Source organism: Gavia stellata, chromosome 10 (assembly GCF_030936135.1).
Source record: "Gavia stellata isolate bGavSte3 chromosome 10, bGavSte3.hap2, whole genome shotgun sequence".
NCBI lineage: Eukaryota > Metazoa > Chordata > Aves > Gaviiformes > Gaviidae > Gavia > Gavia stellata.
Genome location: NC_082603.1, coordinates 17,483,637 through 17,497,699, shown reverse-complemented (window position 1 = coordinate 17,497,699; position 14,063 = coordinate 17,483,637). Strand labels below are relative to the sequence as shown.

General features: G+C 38.9%; 1 protein-coding gene across 3 annotated transcripts in view; it reads right to left on the bottom strand.

The window, feature by feature from the left end:
- Window positions 1-14,063, bottom strand: part of EVI5 (ecotropic viral integration site 5) — an 85,617-nt gene that overhangs the window by 68,933 nt on the left and 2,621 nt on the right. For 2 of the 3 annotated variants that reach the window (XM_059822257.1, XM_059822256.1), the window contains exon 1: window positions 3,022-3,194. In XM_059822257.1, coding sequence (XP_059678240.1) covers window positions 3,022-3,170 — 149 coding nt within the window. In that variant the 5' untranslated portion in view covers window positions 3,171-3,194. Of the gene's footprint in view, window positions 1-3,021; window positions 3,252-14,063 lie in introns of those variants that run through there. The other variant, XM_059822258.1, reaches the window with a different exon arrangement.

Genomic DNA, 14,063 nt, shown 5'->3' with positions numbered 1-14,063 from the left:
TCTGTAAAACACAGTGATCTGTTTGAATAATTTCTCAATGCACCTGCACAAAAGCTAACTGCCCCCTAGCCCCCCAGCATTTCCGCAAGCTCAGGTTACATTTTAGATATTTAATAAATTATCACCTGAGTTATATTGCACCTGAGATTGTACACAAATCTCAGCATACCTACAATTTTTAAGCTCTCTGCTACGATAGAGATATTTATACTAGGTTTCCCTATTCCCAGCTTTCACCTACTGGTGTTTATGGAAGTTAGGGAAAAAAGTAATTTAATTCATGAAGACAACAAGTACAGTCTCTGCAGTAGTATTTTGTTTGGGAAAGGGCTAAATAGTAGTGCCTTTGGGGGGGGGGGGGGCGGTGCAGGGAATCAAGCTTTTTTGAGACCAATTTTTATTTAGTCCATATTAAGGGAATGCAGAAAATCATCTTTTGAGGAAAATTAAAAAAAAATCATTTTTAGTGTTTAGAAACCTGGCCTATACAGATCCATAATGAAAATTTACAGTTTGGAATTCCTCCTCTCAATCTGAGACAGTGCCTAAAGATCAAATTCAAAGTAATCACAGAGGAAAAACAAGCACAGAATAAACATTACAATAATAAAAACAAGGTTCTAACTAGTCACTTTCAGTTTTCACAGCTTTCTATAGAAGTTATGCTAAGTTTCTGTAATTTGACCTTACCTGGATAAATTCATTGTCCATAGACTTGAAAATGGGAAGTTCTTTTTACAGTAAGTAGTGAGTTCTGTGGCATACAGTCACTGTTTTCTTTCACCTAAAACTTTTATAAATGATTTACTAATGCCAAACAGATCCACCAGGACTCTGGACCGAGCTACCTCATTATTCTGCAGAGACTTTCAGTATAATTGGATTACAGAATGCTACAAGACATTGCTTGATACAATTTGAGTTCTTTCAATTTCTAGCTGTTTGACTAATTAATATTCTCCTTATTGACATAAATGCCAACAATGAAAAGGAAACCTTTAAAAATATCCATCACCAGCAATTCTTCCAGCAAGCAGAAACAAAATATAGTTCCCTGTGTTCAGAGTACAATTCCTTGTCAACAAAGTGCCATTGTGCTAAAATACAGATTCAAACTGTTCTGAAACTACGGTGCACCCAGCATAAGAGCATCAAATTTCTGTATTAAAGTGTAGTATCTCATGAGAAAAGGTACACTTGATAGGATAGCCTCTAATTAGAATTCACAGAAGACTACCGTGGGTTTGAACAACAGGTCTAGCTGAAATTAAATAAAACCAGACATGATTTGCTAGCTTATTTACTAAATGAAGAAAGCTGACTTGAAAAAGAAAGGCTAGCAAGCCCAAGCTCACATTCTTCTTTCAAAAGCAAACTAGTCTAACTTCAGGGCTTAATGAGAAGACTCTAGATGTGAAGAGATAAGTGGTCCAAAGAACAAATGTTACTGCTTTTCAAATAGAAGTTAGTCACTTAGTCATGAACAGAGCTGAATGCCTCAGATAAAATGCAAATCAGCTTTCTTAAAAGCACTCTAACTCTTTGTTTTCTGCTTTTGATACCTTTTCATTTGCTACTAGCACAACAAAAATTACATATAGTTCATCTTCGAAGGAGAGACAATCCCATAAACCACAAGGAAAAGAGGACAAGGTGGTTCTAGAAGCTGCCTTCCATTCTCAGTTAAGAACTAGACAGATGTAACAAATTCCCTGTAAGTTGTATTGCTATTAGGCTGCAGAGTTCAAACACGAGAGAAGACATGCCAGGTGACACAATGGTATTAGTCCCTCCTCCTCCCAGTTACTCTTCTTCTCCATTAAAAGTTACTACCCTCATAACTGAATCAGCAGAATAAAAAAACCCAAGTACCTCAACTGCCTCAGTGCAAAGTCCAGCATGCTAGCGGAAGCCGGAACAGAAGCTAGTTTGAGCTGAACTATCAAACTCTGCACTTCACTACAACACAACGGATAGCAATCTTCAGTAGGTATCAAAGCCCTGCAGCTATCTGCTTAGTCTAAAACCTATTTGGAGCTCAAGTTCTCCTTTACAGTCAACCTCTCGTGAACTACTGAAACAAACTTGTCAGATATAACCAAATTTTACAAGGGGCCAGATGACTTAGAACTCCTGTCTCAAGACTGCAAATAAATACAGGTTCTGGAAATTCAGCATTAAGAAATCATAGAGTCCAATTTTCTTTCTTAGTGAGATTGCCAGTTTGCAATCACTGTGCACATCAAGAGCAACTGATCCAACTGAAAGTTTCATTTTGAACTGTAGATGGTGCAGATAAACATACTCTCATGGAAAGGCTGACAAGAAAACAGTTGCTTACTATACAAAAAAAGCCAGGATGAACAGAAGAGACTGATTAGGAATTTACTTTTCATGCAATTAAGACATTATGCATCTGCCACCATTAGCATAACAGCAGGATGCATCTACCATTTCTTGCAATTAAGAACAGCTGAACACTGTTCCATCTCTAAACAGAGCAGGTTATATAGTGGAAAGGAAGAACCAGGTAGACGCGGAAAAAAATAGAGAAAAGGGAATTCAGAAATCTTTAACATTTCAAAAAGCTAACAGAAATTACAGTTTTGATCTAAGAAGGTGAGAAGGTTATATGGAAGTGTCATCCCTGAGATGCTTTATTTTAAATATGGTCGACCTCGATGATCTTAAAGATCTTTTCCAACCTAAACGATTCTATGATTCTATGAAATTGGATGCTGAAAAATCACATGGCTCCAGTGTAAATTCTTAGGATTACAGGCAGCTATAAACACTCCTGTAAAACCAGGAGAGAAAAACACCTTTCAGAGTTCCACAAAAAAAGAACTTCTAAAAACATAGCACAAGAACACAAGTTCTTCAACCTTGGGGCCTTGAAATTGAAATGTTGTGCCATGAAGTTTTATGTAACCCCTCTTTAACAGCCTCTATGCTGAAATTGCAATAAGCCAGTTTTAGTCTCATTACTATACTTTGAAGACCAAAAAGTTTTCCATTCACCTGTTCTGTTCCTCAAGTTTAGCGAGTAATTCTAAGTCGTCTGGACTCAGCTGTGTTGGTGAGGATGGTGATAACGCAGGTGTAGACAGAGTGGTAGAGGAGGATGTAGTGTGTAATGAGGCAGATGGACTTGCCACCTGACTGGCCATTTGACTGACGGTGTGCGACACAGTGTTCTTCACCCATGAGAGAGTAGAGCTCAGCTTTCCTGCAACCTTGTCTGTCGCCACCTGTGATGACAAAAAAAAGAGGATGCAATAGTTGTCTTTTTTTAATACTCTTCCAATAAACAAGCTGTCACTGAAGAGAGAAAAAAAAATACAATATGCATGAAGTGACACTGAGATTATTTATTTCTCCAGAACACCCAAGGCTGTCAGAAGCAACGCAAGCATCAGCAGCAATACAGTATTATAGAAGTAACATGCAAGTATGCTGCTAATCCACAAAGACAGACTCGCAGGAATTCCTGATGTACACTCACAGAGCTCATTTCTGCAGTACAGAAATACCACAGGATCCAGGATCAGCTCAGACTTCCCATTACAAAAATAAATATAAATAAAAGCTTATTTTAAAACATCTTGATAAACTAAAATAATGGCACAGAAACTGTAGAACAATAGATAAACAGACAACTACTTTACTGATGGACATTGGAGCAGTACAAGTATATCAATGTAAACGCTCATACCACCCACTGCTCACCTTCATTAACCCCTACAGTGGCAGGACAGAGGAGCAGGGGTGCCACACTTCTAATCTACACCAAAGCAAAAGATCCTCTAGCACCTGCCAGTGTGCAGAAAACAGTCACAAAGAATTTACGTCCATGAATCTATAACAGGCCTCATGCTGCCAGCTCTTCTCCTTCCTCAATTTCTCTTCAGGTCACCCCTAAACCAAGTGTCCTTGACCCCTGATCCCACTGCCAATGCCTGGACAATCCTGGTGGTTGAGAGGGGTCCTGGAGGAAAAGTGAGATGTGCTACTATAGCAGAAGGGAGCTCTGAGCAGACAGTCGGGGAAACTGTGGGTCCGGGAATGAGGACCTTTACTGGGGCTGATCATAATCTGCTGCTACTTCTTGACCAGTGTTATGGGGTAATGCAGCCTAACAGTTCACTGATCACTAGATAAGGATGAACAACAGCCCCTGGAGTCATCTTCTAATGAAGCCCTCACTAGAGCTTCCTTCAGCAACTGAAAACATCAGAGGCTTTGACATACAACGATTCACAACAGAGTTCAATTCCTCCCCGGCCCAACTAAGAGAAAATCTAGATGCACCTTGAAGGAAGAGCTAGCTGCCTAGCAAAAGGTTAAAGCTTTTCAAAACCAAGGCTGAAGAGGAACTCCCTTTGAAGCGGTGCTGCTGGCAACTATTTATTTTGACCTTTGCTGACCTTGTCAAAACACTGAATTGCTCAATGATTGTCACAAACAATTCTGCAGTACAGCCTACACAGTAACTGCTAAGATACTAAAGACACTGAGCTACAGGAAAAAAAAAAATCCCTTCCCAAGATCCTCTAATAGAATCTAATTAAAGCAGAATTTCAACCGGAAAAAGTAACTCCATCTCAGCATACCGTGCATTTATCTGAAGCACAGTGAGTAACCGCTTGCTAAAGCAGAAACTTTTATTTAGATACAATGCTACAATGAACTTTTTTGTCAATTAAATCCAGCAGTATTTTATTTTCACATGGTATCAAAAGGAAGGCACACTGAATGCCTTCAGAAAACAAGAGGAACACTACAGGCCGAACACAAAGCAGTGGTACTCAATCTCCCCACTTCCTTTCCATCAGCAGCATGACATTTAACAGGTCTCCTAGAGGACTGCAGAAACATTTCCAATCTCCATATGCTTAACATTAGTTTTGGAAATGGTAACAGATTTTGCTAGAAATCTTCATATGCAGGGATACAAACCACAGGTGGGAATAGTAAGATCCCAACCTGTGTAAGCATCAGAAAGTTTCCAGTTGGTTCTTATGTCACTGTTGGACAGGAAAGCTCAGGTATATCAATATGTTTTAAAAAAAAAAAAGGACAACACACAATCTTTTAAAAATAATCTTTGAAAAAATTCACTTCCAATATTGGCATTTGATACTTTTTTTTTTTGCACAAAAGGAATAAAAATTGCTGGAGGTTTCAAAATCTTAATACATGCATTAATATTTCACTCAGCCAATATCCTTTATTCTCTATTGATGTGAAAGAGTAAGTTATTGCTGTTTCATTTTGAATAAAATAGCATTATGATAAAGGTAACCCATACATCTCACTTAGGACTGATTATTTTCTCAAAGGCTTTAAACTGCTTAAAATATGGCAAGTAATGCAACTATTCCAAAAATAAATGTTGGCAGAAACAGGACCAGTCTTAAGAACACAGCAAACATGACTGCCATACGCAGCAGGTTTTAACAGCCACCCATTCTAAGAATCTTACATATAAATATCAGAAAAACAGTGATTTTGAGTAATACCCTATGTGACAAACAGGAAGAGAAAGTAGAAATCAGGTTTTATCTCTTTACAAAGTAAAGTAACTAGGAAGACTGAAGGTGAAAAATTAAATCCAAGCTGAGTCTGACTTACATATTATGAGGCTCATACTCCACGTTAAGATAGCTGAAGCAGGGGATGGGGCAGGGGATGGAAATCAAGAATCTTACTAACTTGAATCAGAATCTTACTAGCTGTTAAATCAGAACAAGGGGTCTAACAATACTGATTCTAAAAGCAGTTCAGAGTTTCATTAGAATGTATTCAGAGAATTAGTACAAAAAAAAATTTCTAGTCTGAAAGCATTAACACATATAACAAGCAAAATGCACAGTTGCAAAAATCAAATGTTTGAAGATCAAAAGGCTCACAGTGAAGTTTGTATGAAAAACATATGAAGAATTCATTCCGGGAGAACAGCTATGACAGTAACTCAGGGCCAAGCTAAATTAAGAAAAAAAAAAAATCTGATACAATAGCAAACTAGTCAAGCCTACATCCCTTTTGCCAGGCTTTTCCAAGGTTTCCTAAAAATCTAAAGCCAGCTCTCAAATTGTCAGCGTCAGTGTAGACTCCTGGATCTAGACATGAAGGCATTTAGTATCAGCTCGTTATTGCTTTCCTTAAATAGGATAGAGTAACAGGATTTTCATATTTCATCTTTTCACCTATGCTAAATCCAAAATTTATATTCAGTGACATAAGATTTCAGACTTGTTCTTTGACAAGTGACTTAAGGCTTTCCAGAAAACAGGTCACTGGAATTTGAAAGTGAAAAAACCTTTCTAGGAGCAACACACCGGTATTCCTATCAATACGCACACAGTGCTCCTACACTTGCCCTTCCAACTCTTTACCCTTCTCTGAATAAAGAATGAAAATCCCTGCTACATGTCATAAGCTTTTCAGTTCTATGTACACCATTCCCTCTAACAGGGTAGCTGTACTTAGCCATCATTAAACCACAGACCACTGCTATTTCCCACCTTTCCGCTGACAATCCCTGCAGCAAGAAATCCGTGTCCCACTACTAAGACAATACATACACATAGTACAGAAATGAATCCTACTGACTCCCAAGAGATACGTACCTCTTTTCTCTGACAGCGCAAAGGAAAGAGCTAAAGGTTTCACTCTAGCCCCTTCAGAGAAACTGGGGCTCCCCAATTAAAAATCACAGAGCCACCAAGTTGTTGAAATTAGTCCTTCTGCCTTTAATTATACCAATGAGAATAAATTCAGTACAAATCACAGAATGGTTTGGGTTGGAAGGAACCTTAAGGATCATCTAGTTCCAACCCCACCGCCATGGGCAGGGACACCTTCCACTAGACCAGGTTGCTCAAAGCCCCATCCAACCTGGCCTTGAACAGTTCCAGGGATGGGGCATCCACAACTTCTCTAGGCAACCTGTTCCAGTGCCTCACCACTCTCATGGTGAAGAATTTCCTCCTAATATCTAATCTAAATCTACCATTTTTCAGCTTAAAGCCATTCCCCGTTGTCCTATCGCTACATACCCTTGTAAAAAGTCTCGCTCCAGCTTTCTTGTAGGCCCCCTTCAGGTACTGAAAGGCTGCTATAAGGTGTCCCCAGAGCCTTCTCTTCTCCAGGCTGAACAACCCCAACTCTCTCAGCCTGTCTTCAGAGGAGAGGTGCTCTGGACCTCTGATCATCTTTGTGGCCCTCCTCTGGACTTGCTCCAACAGGTCCATGTCCTTCTTATGTTGGGGGCCCCAGAGCTGAATGCAGTACTCCAGGTAGGGTCCCACAAAAGCAGAGTAGAGGGGGAGAATCACCTCCCTCGACCTGCTGGTCATGCTTCTTTTGATGCAGCCCAGGATACGGTCGGCTTTCTAAGCTGCAAGCACAAACTGACGGCTCCTGTTGAGCTTCTCATCAACCTACACCCCCAAGTCCTTCTCCTCAGGGCTGCTCTCAATCCATTCTCCGCCCAGCCTGTATTTGTGCTTGGGATTGCCCCGACCCACGTGCAGGACCTTGCACTCAGCCTTGCTGAACTTCGTGAGGTTCGCACAGGCCCACTCTCAAGCCTGTCAGATACTTTCACTGGGCATCACCAACTCCAAGAAATCTGGATGAGCATTTGGTTTAACACCTCCCTGCTTTAGAGATGCGATTTTGCTTAACACAGCATTCTGGAAAGACTCAAGAAAGCCAGTATCGTTAAACATTTAATCTTTTCTTTGTCTTTTTGGACCGAGTCTCCTCAAGGCTTTCCTAAACAAATGTTTCTTTTAAAAACTGGTTATTATTTAACCAGTGATATTTCTACAGGCATGCAGCAGTGTCTCCCTTTTGGCTACAACAATGATGCTCTGCAGTTATGAAGTGTCCTTCCCTTTGCTACTCTTCATTATCATGGCAAAAAAAGCATAGTCATGTGCTCAGCTGTTTGTAGCAGTAAGAAGGACAGCCAAATACACCACAGTGCCTGTCCCAAAATCTTAGCTAGGTCAGAGCGATACATCTAACTACATGTGAGACAGGACTTTAGCCTTTGCCATCATCCTCTCAATAAGCACATACACCTATTCTATTTCCACTCTGTTCTGCCTTATCTTACCACTGAAGCAATCACACTTGTAATGTTGCTCTACCTGGCACCCTCCTGTGCTACACCATGTGTCACAGCCAGCAGCTATGCAGACAGCTCAAGCCCAGACTCCACTCCCTAAGTCCCAATACTTACCAGATCTATGCAAGCTCTCCATCCCTTCAGCCAACAAGCTCACGCTGGAAGCCCCCAGTTAACAGTATTCTTTGCTCAGCTCACCTCAGCCAGTTTTTCAACTATGCAAAGAGAATTGCATTCCTTTTTATTCCCAGCATTTTTCAGCTGCTAAAATTCAAGTTACATTTGAAAAATATAAAAGGTAACCTACATTGCCTGGGAAGCATGCCAAATCATCAAGAGCACCATCAGGATGATCAAGCCATTATTAATTATTATTAATGTGTAATCAAAAACAGAGTCAAGCTGTTTCAAAAATGGGCTTTTTCCCCAGAGGGGTTTCACTCAAGAACCTGCCAATTAATCAGACTTTGCACACAAATGCTGCTCCTGGCCCACGCCCAGGGGACACCACCACTTTCCACTGAAGATGGCCAGGTCTGGAGACAAGCAGGCAGGTGTATGCCTTCTTCACCCTTTGCAGGAGGACACAGGGAACTGAGCAGGCATCATCCAGCTCCAAACCAGGTATATTTACTCAGGCTGTAAGCCATATTAACAGCTACACTGCTCCCAGTTTGCCAACAGACCAAGAGCACAGGAAAAGTTTGCTTGCATCTGCCTGCCTAAGACCACGTAGATACCGCCTAAATAAATGTGTGAATTTTGAGTTTGAAAATATTGATATTTAAAAAGATGAGGGGGATGAGACTTAACTACTAAAGACTTTCTACTCTGCTGCAGTTTCCAGTGAGCAAAACGGAACTACCAGCAATTCTCACCCATCTGGTCAGTCATCAGCCAAGGCACAGACCTGTCTGCTACATACTTCAAGCTACTGCAAAAATAAATGTTTATATTGATATTATACACAAATACATACGATGTGCAATTTATACATTCCAGTTACAATACATAAAATTCAGTAGCTCAACTTTATGTTTAGTATCTTTACCCAGCTGCTGATTACAGCACTTTACTACCAAGAGGAAGTACAATACTGTGTTTAGATTTTTCAGTTACTCAAAGGAATACTGCAGTAGAGCAGCATATGAAATATTTTAAGTTAGGCTAGCTGAAGGTAGACCGCAGCATCCCCACATTACATAAAATTACATAAATCCCTTTCCCTGAGAATCCCAAGGTATTGTGCAGCACTTTACAGTAAGCCCAAAAAATGTTACCACCATATTTTTTGCATTTGCCAGACAGACTATATTTGTTTTTATAAAAAAGTCTATTTAGATTTCTTTAAAAAAGGTATTTCACTGTACACACTGAATTAGCTTAATACCTATATTCTGCATTTCCCTGAGGAAAATCTGTATTAAAGTTACAGGTATCTTGATTACCCAAAATACCGTCTCAACTATTCTTATCATAGGACAAAGTAAAAATAACTGCAAGCCTTACACAAACACTACTGTATATATTATATGCTCTCTACTCTTTCTCCTCTTCCTGAAAAGAGAAAGAAATGGGAACTTCCAGAATACAGGAAGTAATCCTCATACTCTTCTACATATAAAAAGAAGTCTCACATAATTGAGGCTGAAGTTGTATATGTGGTTTTCAAGCCAGTTATATAGCATTCCATGGACCCAGTTTCCTGCTTGCTTCAAAAAAAGCTAACAGCATTCTAGTATCTGAAGAATAAATGAAACTCAGTCAATGACATATGCATGAGAGGTAGCTGGTGAATCAGCCTGTTATCATGCTTCCTAACAAGCTAAAATCCAAATTCAGGGCTCAAACATGGTTTCACTATAAGCTTCATCTTTATCTTTTACACTACAAATTCTGATTTCTGGTGAAGTCTGAGGAAGAAGTCCTCATTTACTCTCCTATTCCTGATTTTTCTTATAATAACACCTAACAATAGTCAGGAACATCATGGCTAGCATTCACCAACTTCCATGTCACCTGATATTCACTAGCTCTCCAAGTCTTTCTGATATAAAGAATAAAGCAGTCTAACATTTTATATTGTGTAAATGTTAAGCTATCAGAAAGCTTTCTGTAGTATCATTTAGTAACACACATTCTTTAAAAGTCGTTTTCAGACTCTAATGAGTTGGGGCTTTGATGGTCCCAAAACATCTGAAAGAAGAAGCTTGAAGCTGCAAGTTCCCATACACAACATAACAGTCTAATACGTGAGGTCTTTTAAGGAGGTACTTCATTAGAAATGTTGTAGTGATCCACAAAAGGTTGAAACCATTGAAATATTATTCATATGAATTTAAGCAATTACTGACCAAATTGCACTGAATTCTATTTATTTCCAAGAACAATTCCAGGTTTTTAATTACCTCTGAAGTCAAGTGTGGTTTACAACCTGTCAAGCATTGTCCCAGCATGCTAGCTGACAAGACACACCATAGTACTTTTGAAGACACTATCTCCTGCCCATCCAAAGATGGTCCTTTATCAAATAAGTTTCAAATGTGGCATAGGAATGTAACAATATTCAGAAAACCATAGAGACCTTCTTTCAGGGGGAAAAGAATTAGATACAGTGCTTTTGTACAGAAGGTGGCTGAGAACTCCTCAGAGCTGCAAGAGAAAATACTGAAGGACTACAGTAAAAACCTTTAACAGGGAACTTCCTCTGTTTCTTTGTGCTTAGATCTCAGCTTGGAAAACATCTTTGTATTTGAGGTTCAGCATGCCAAGTTACACGCACATATACTTGAAGGACCATCCCCCTGGCTAACAAAACAGAGGGACGAATCAGATTAATCAGCTAAAATAAAGAACAACTCCTGCAAAGTCAGTTTGTTTATGCACTAGGTTGGAAGATTTCTTTTTTTTTTTTCTTTTCAATAAAACGCAACTCAATCATTTCACTGGAGTTCAAGTAAGTATCATCAGGCATTTACAAAAACGTAACACACACTGAAGGACACATGTTTATCATAAAAGCTCCCTTCTACAAATTTTACTTTCCTACTCATTCCCCAAAGCCTAGCTTCCTTAATGTTGCTTTTAGCCAACTTCCTCCTGGAAAGGAGCCAGGACTAGCATCTAAACTACATTAGGGCAAAAATAAACAAACAGAAGTATAGAAACACAGTTAAATTTACTAAAAGCCATAGGTCTGCATTTTGGACATGAGAAACAACTAAGTCATATTTTTAAATGTTCACTGAGCCTTAATTAAAATCAATGTTTCTAACACAACCCTTCATTAAAAAAGCATACAAAATTTGCCAGAAGTCAAATTGGTAAGTTTAAAAGGACCCAATATCTGATAAAATGAAAACATACCATTCCGTGCAACATCTGTTGTTATGTACTGGCAGCCCAACTATTTTCTAGGTGTAATTCTCCCTGTTTATAGATATTAGATAAACTTATGCCACAATCTACAGGCTAGAACCAAAATGCTCATCTCCCATTTACCAAGGTCTGCATGGTTCCCTTTCCAAAGGGATGTATGAAACGAGACTTGATGGAGAAACCAAAGAACATAAGCATGGCCTTATGGAATATGGTAACACTTGAAGCTTTATTAATTACTTACTACAATTTTAAACAAATCAGGTGACAGAGGTTGGTGAGACCCTACCTTCAGGATATTACTCTTCCTTCCTTTACATGATCAGCTAAAAGGTCAAGTTTCTATCAATTACACTCAAATTCAAAAAAGTAAACCAGTTTCTAAATGACTGACTGGTAACCAGCTTTACTTGTAAGCTACAAGTTCATTCCAACCTGCAGCTGCTGACAGAAAACAAGAACTAAAAGGTAAAAGTTTTAGAAGCAAGAAGTGTAACCAATTTAGTGATTTCCATATAGGAAAGTTGTCTAAGCTAGTCAGTAAATGTAGCAGATTTAAACACAGGTGCATACATCAATAGTCAATTCTTTTAACACAATCCATGCCAATATCTGTGGTCTTGCAATAATATTTAATTTTGTCCACCAATTTACTTAGTATATCCATGACTTATCTTTACAAGCACTTACAGTGTAACTTGAAGCAAGCATATTTTTGTGGCTATAGAAGGGTCTTCCTCCACGCTATTGAGGTCTGTAAGAGTGCTCCTGTAGCCCTGCCTGAGCACAGCACTTAGTGAAAACTAATATTCCTCAGTTATTGACTAAAGAAAAGGGAGATGGCTCTTCAGAGAAATGGCATATCTACTCATCAAATGAAACAAGTTATTTTCTGATTAGTTGACTACTGACTTTTATACTTTCATTTGGAAATAAGGGCCTATTTACTTCTTTCAAAAAGGCCTACTAGTGGAAAAATGCAAGGAAGCTCAATGAAACACAGATGATTTTTTAGAGCCAGGCTGACACCAAAAAGATTATGTAAAAATCCCAAGCCCATTCTATCATGGTCTGTAAGCATCTCATTATGGAATTCTAACTCGCCTTTGTCATTTTGTCTTTCCAAAGACAGATCACAATTCTTTTTCCAAACGGCTGAGAAATACTTACTTCAGCCAAACCCATAAAGTTCCACCACTAACACATTCCAAGGCGGGGGTGGGCGGGGGAATAATTACTTTGCTTAATGAATATTGGTTTTTAGCCCTGCTGTTTCACAGAGCACGGAAGTTGGAATTTCTTTTTACTATGCCTGACAGTAGTTCACTCTTTGAACTATATATAATCAAGAAGAATACCTGAAAAATGAGAGATGTAAAACTAACTTCTATACAATGTCATTCCATACAGTGATGTGGATGGTACATGTCCAAAATGTTAGGCTTTGGCTAGCTACTAGTTTTTGACACCCATTTTAAGTGACGTTCGATAGTTTTATCCTTCTATAACAAAAATAACAATAAGCTCTTCTAACATCCTCTTAGTTACAAGTGCATGAGCAACTTGTGGCAACAACAATCCACTACTAATAGACTGGCCTCATCTGCCAGTGTAATGAAACCTAAGAAAAATATGTAGTTAATACAGTATAAGATACTAGTGAGTCAGAATTCTGTATCACCGCAATACAATTGTAGTTTTTTTAATTAAGAAAAGGATCAAGAACATGTTATGAAGTCATTAAACAGGTATTTAATGCTATGCCAAGAATCACTAAGACTTAGTCATGACAATAGGGCATAAGAAAACTCAGGAGTTTGAGAAGTTCAATAGCTTATCATGTAGCAGAACACGTTACAACAATCTATTACCAAAACATTAAGTTTGGGTTTGTGTTTTTTTTAAAAAGGATTAAACTGCAGAAGTAAAAATAAATCAGAAGTTACTTGCAAAACAGTACAGATCAGACAAGATGACAGGTTTTGGTAACAAAACCCATCCAAGACAAGTAAAATTTGTTCAGACAAAAGAAAATCAAGATATTTGGTGGTGGCTTTTGGCTGCTTCCCAAGTTGGAAACCAATACAAAAAGGTTAAGTGTCCACAGTCATTCTATCACAACACCTTATTTTTCATCCAGAATAAAGCCCAACCCTAGTATTGTACTTCAACCCCAAATATGCAGTAACTGCCTCACTGGGACTCAGAAGGATTACTTTTACAGACAATTAGCAAACAAAGTTGACAGTTACGTAGCCTGAAATAACACGAAGACCACAGCATGATCCCTGTCAGCGTGACCAAAAGGAGATGCCATTCTTCATTGCCTGAATCCTAGAGCAGGCTCAACACTTCCTAGGCCCTCCCCGAAACATCACTTCAGGGCTAACTGAGTAGTTCCCAGAGTTCACAGGAAGTTAAACAACATTAAGAGTAATTAAGGAAAAGCTACGATTCACTAAAACACTTCTGCTGCTACCTTGTGAGAATATAGTTTCTGTGTACACACATACAACAAAAACACATCACAACTGTGTACAAAATG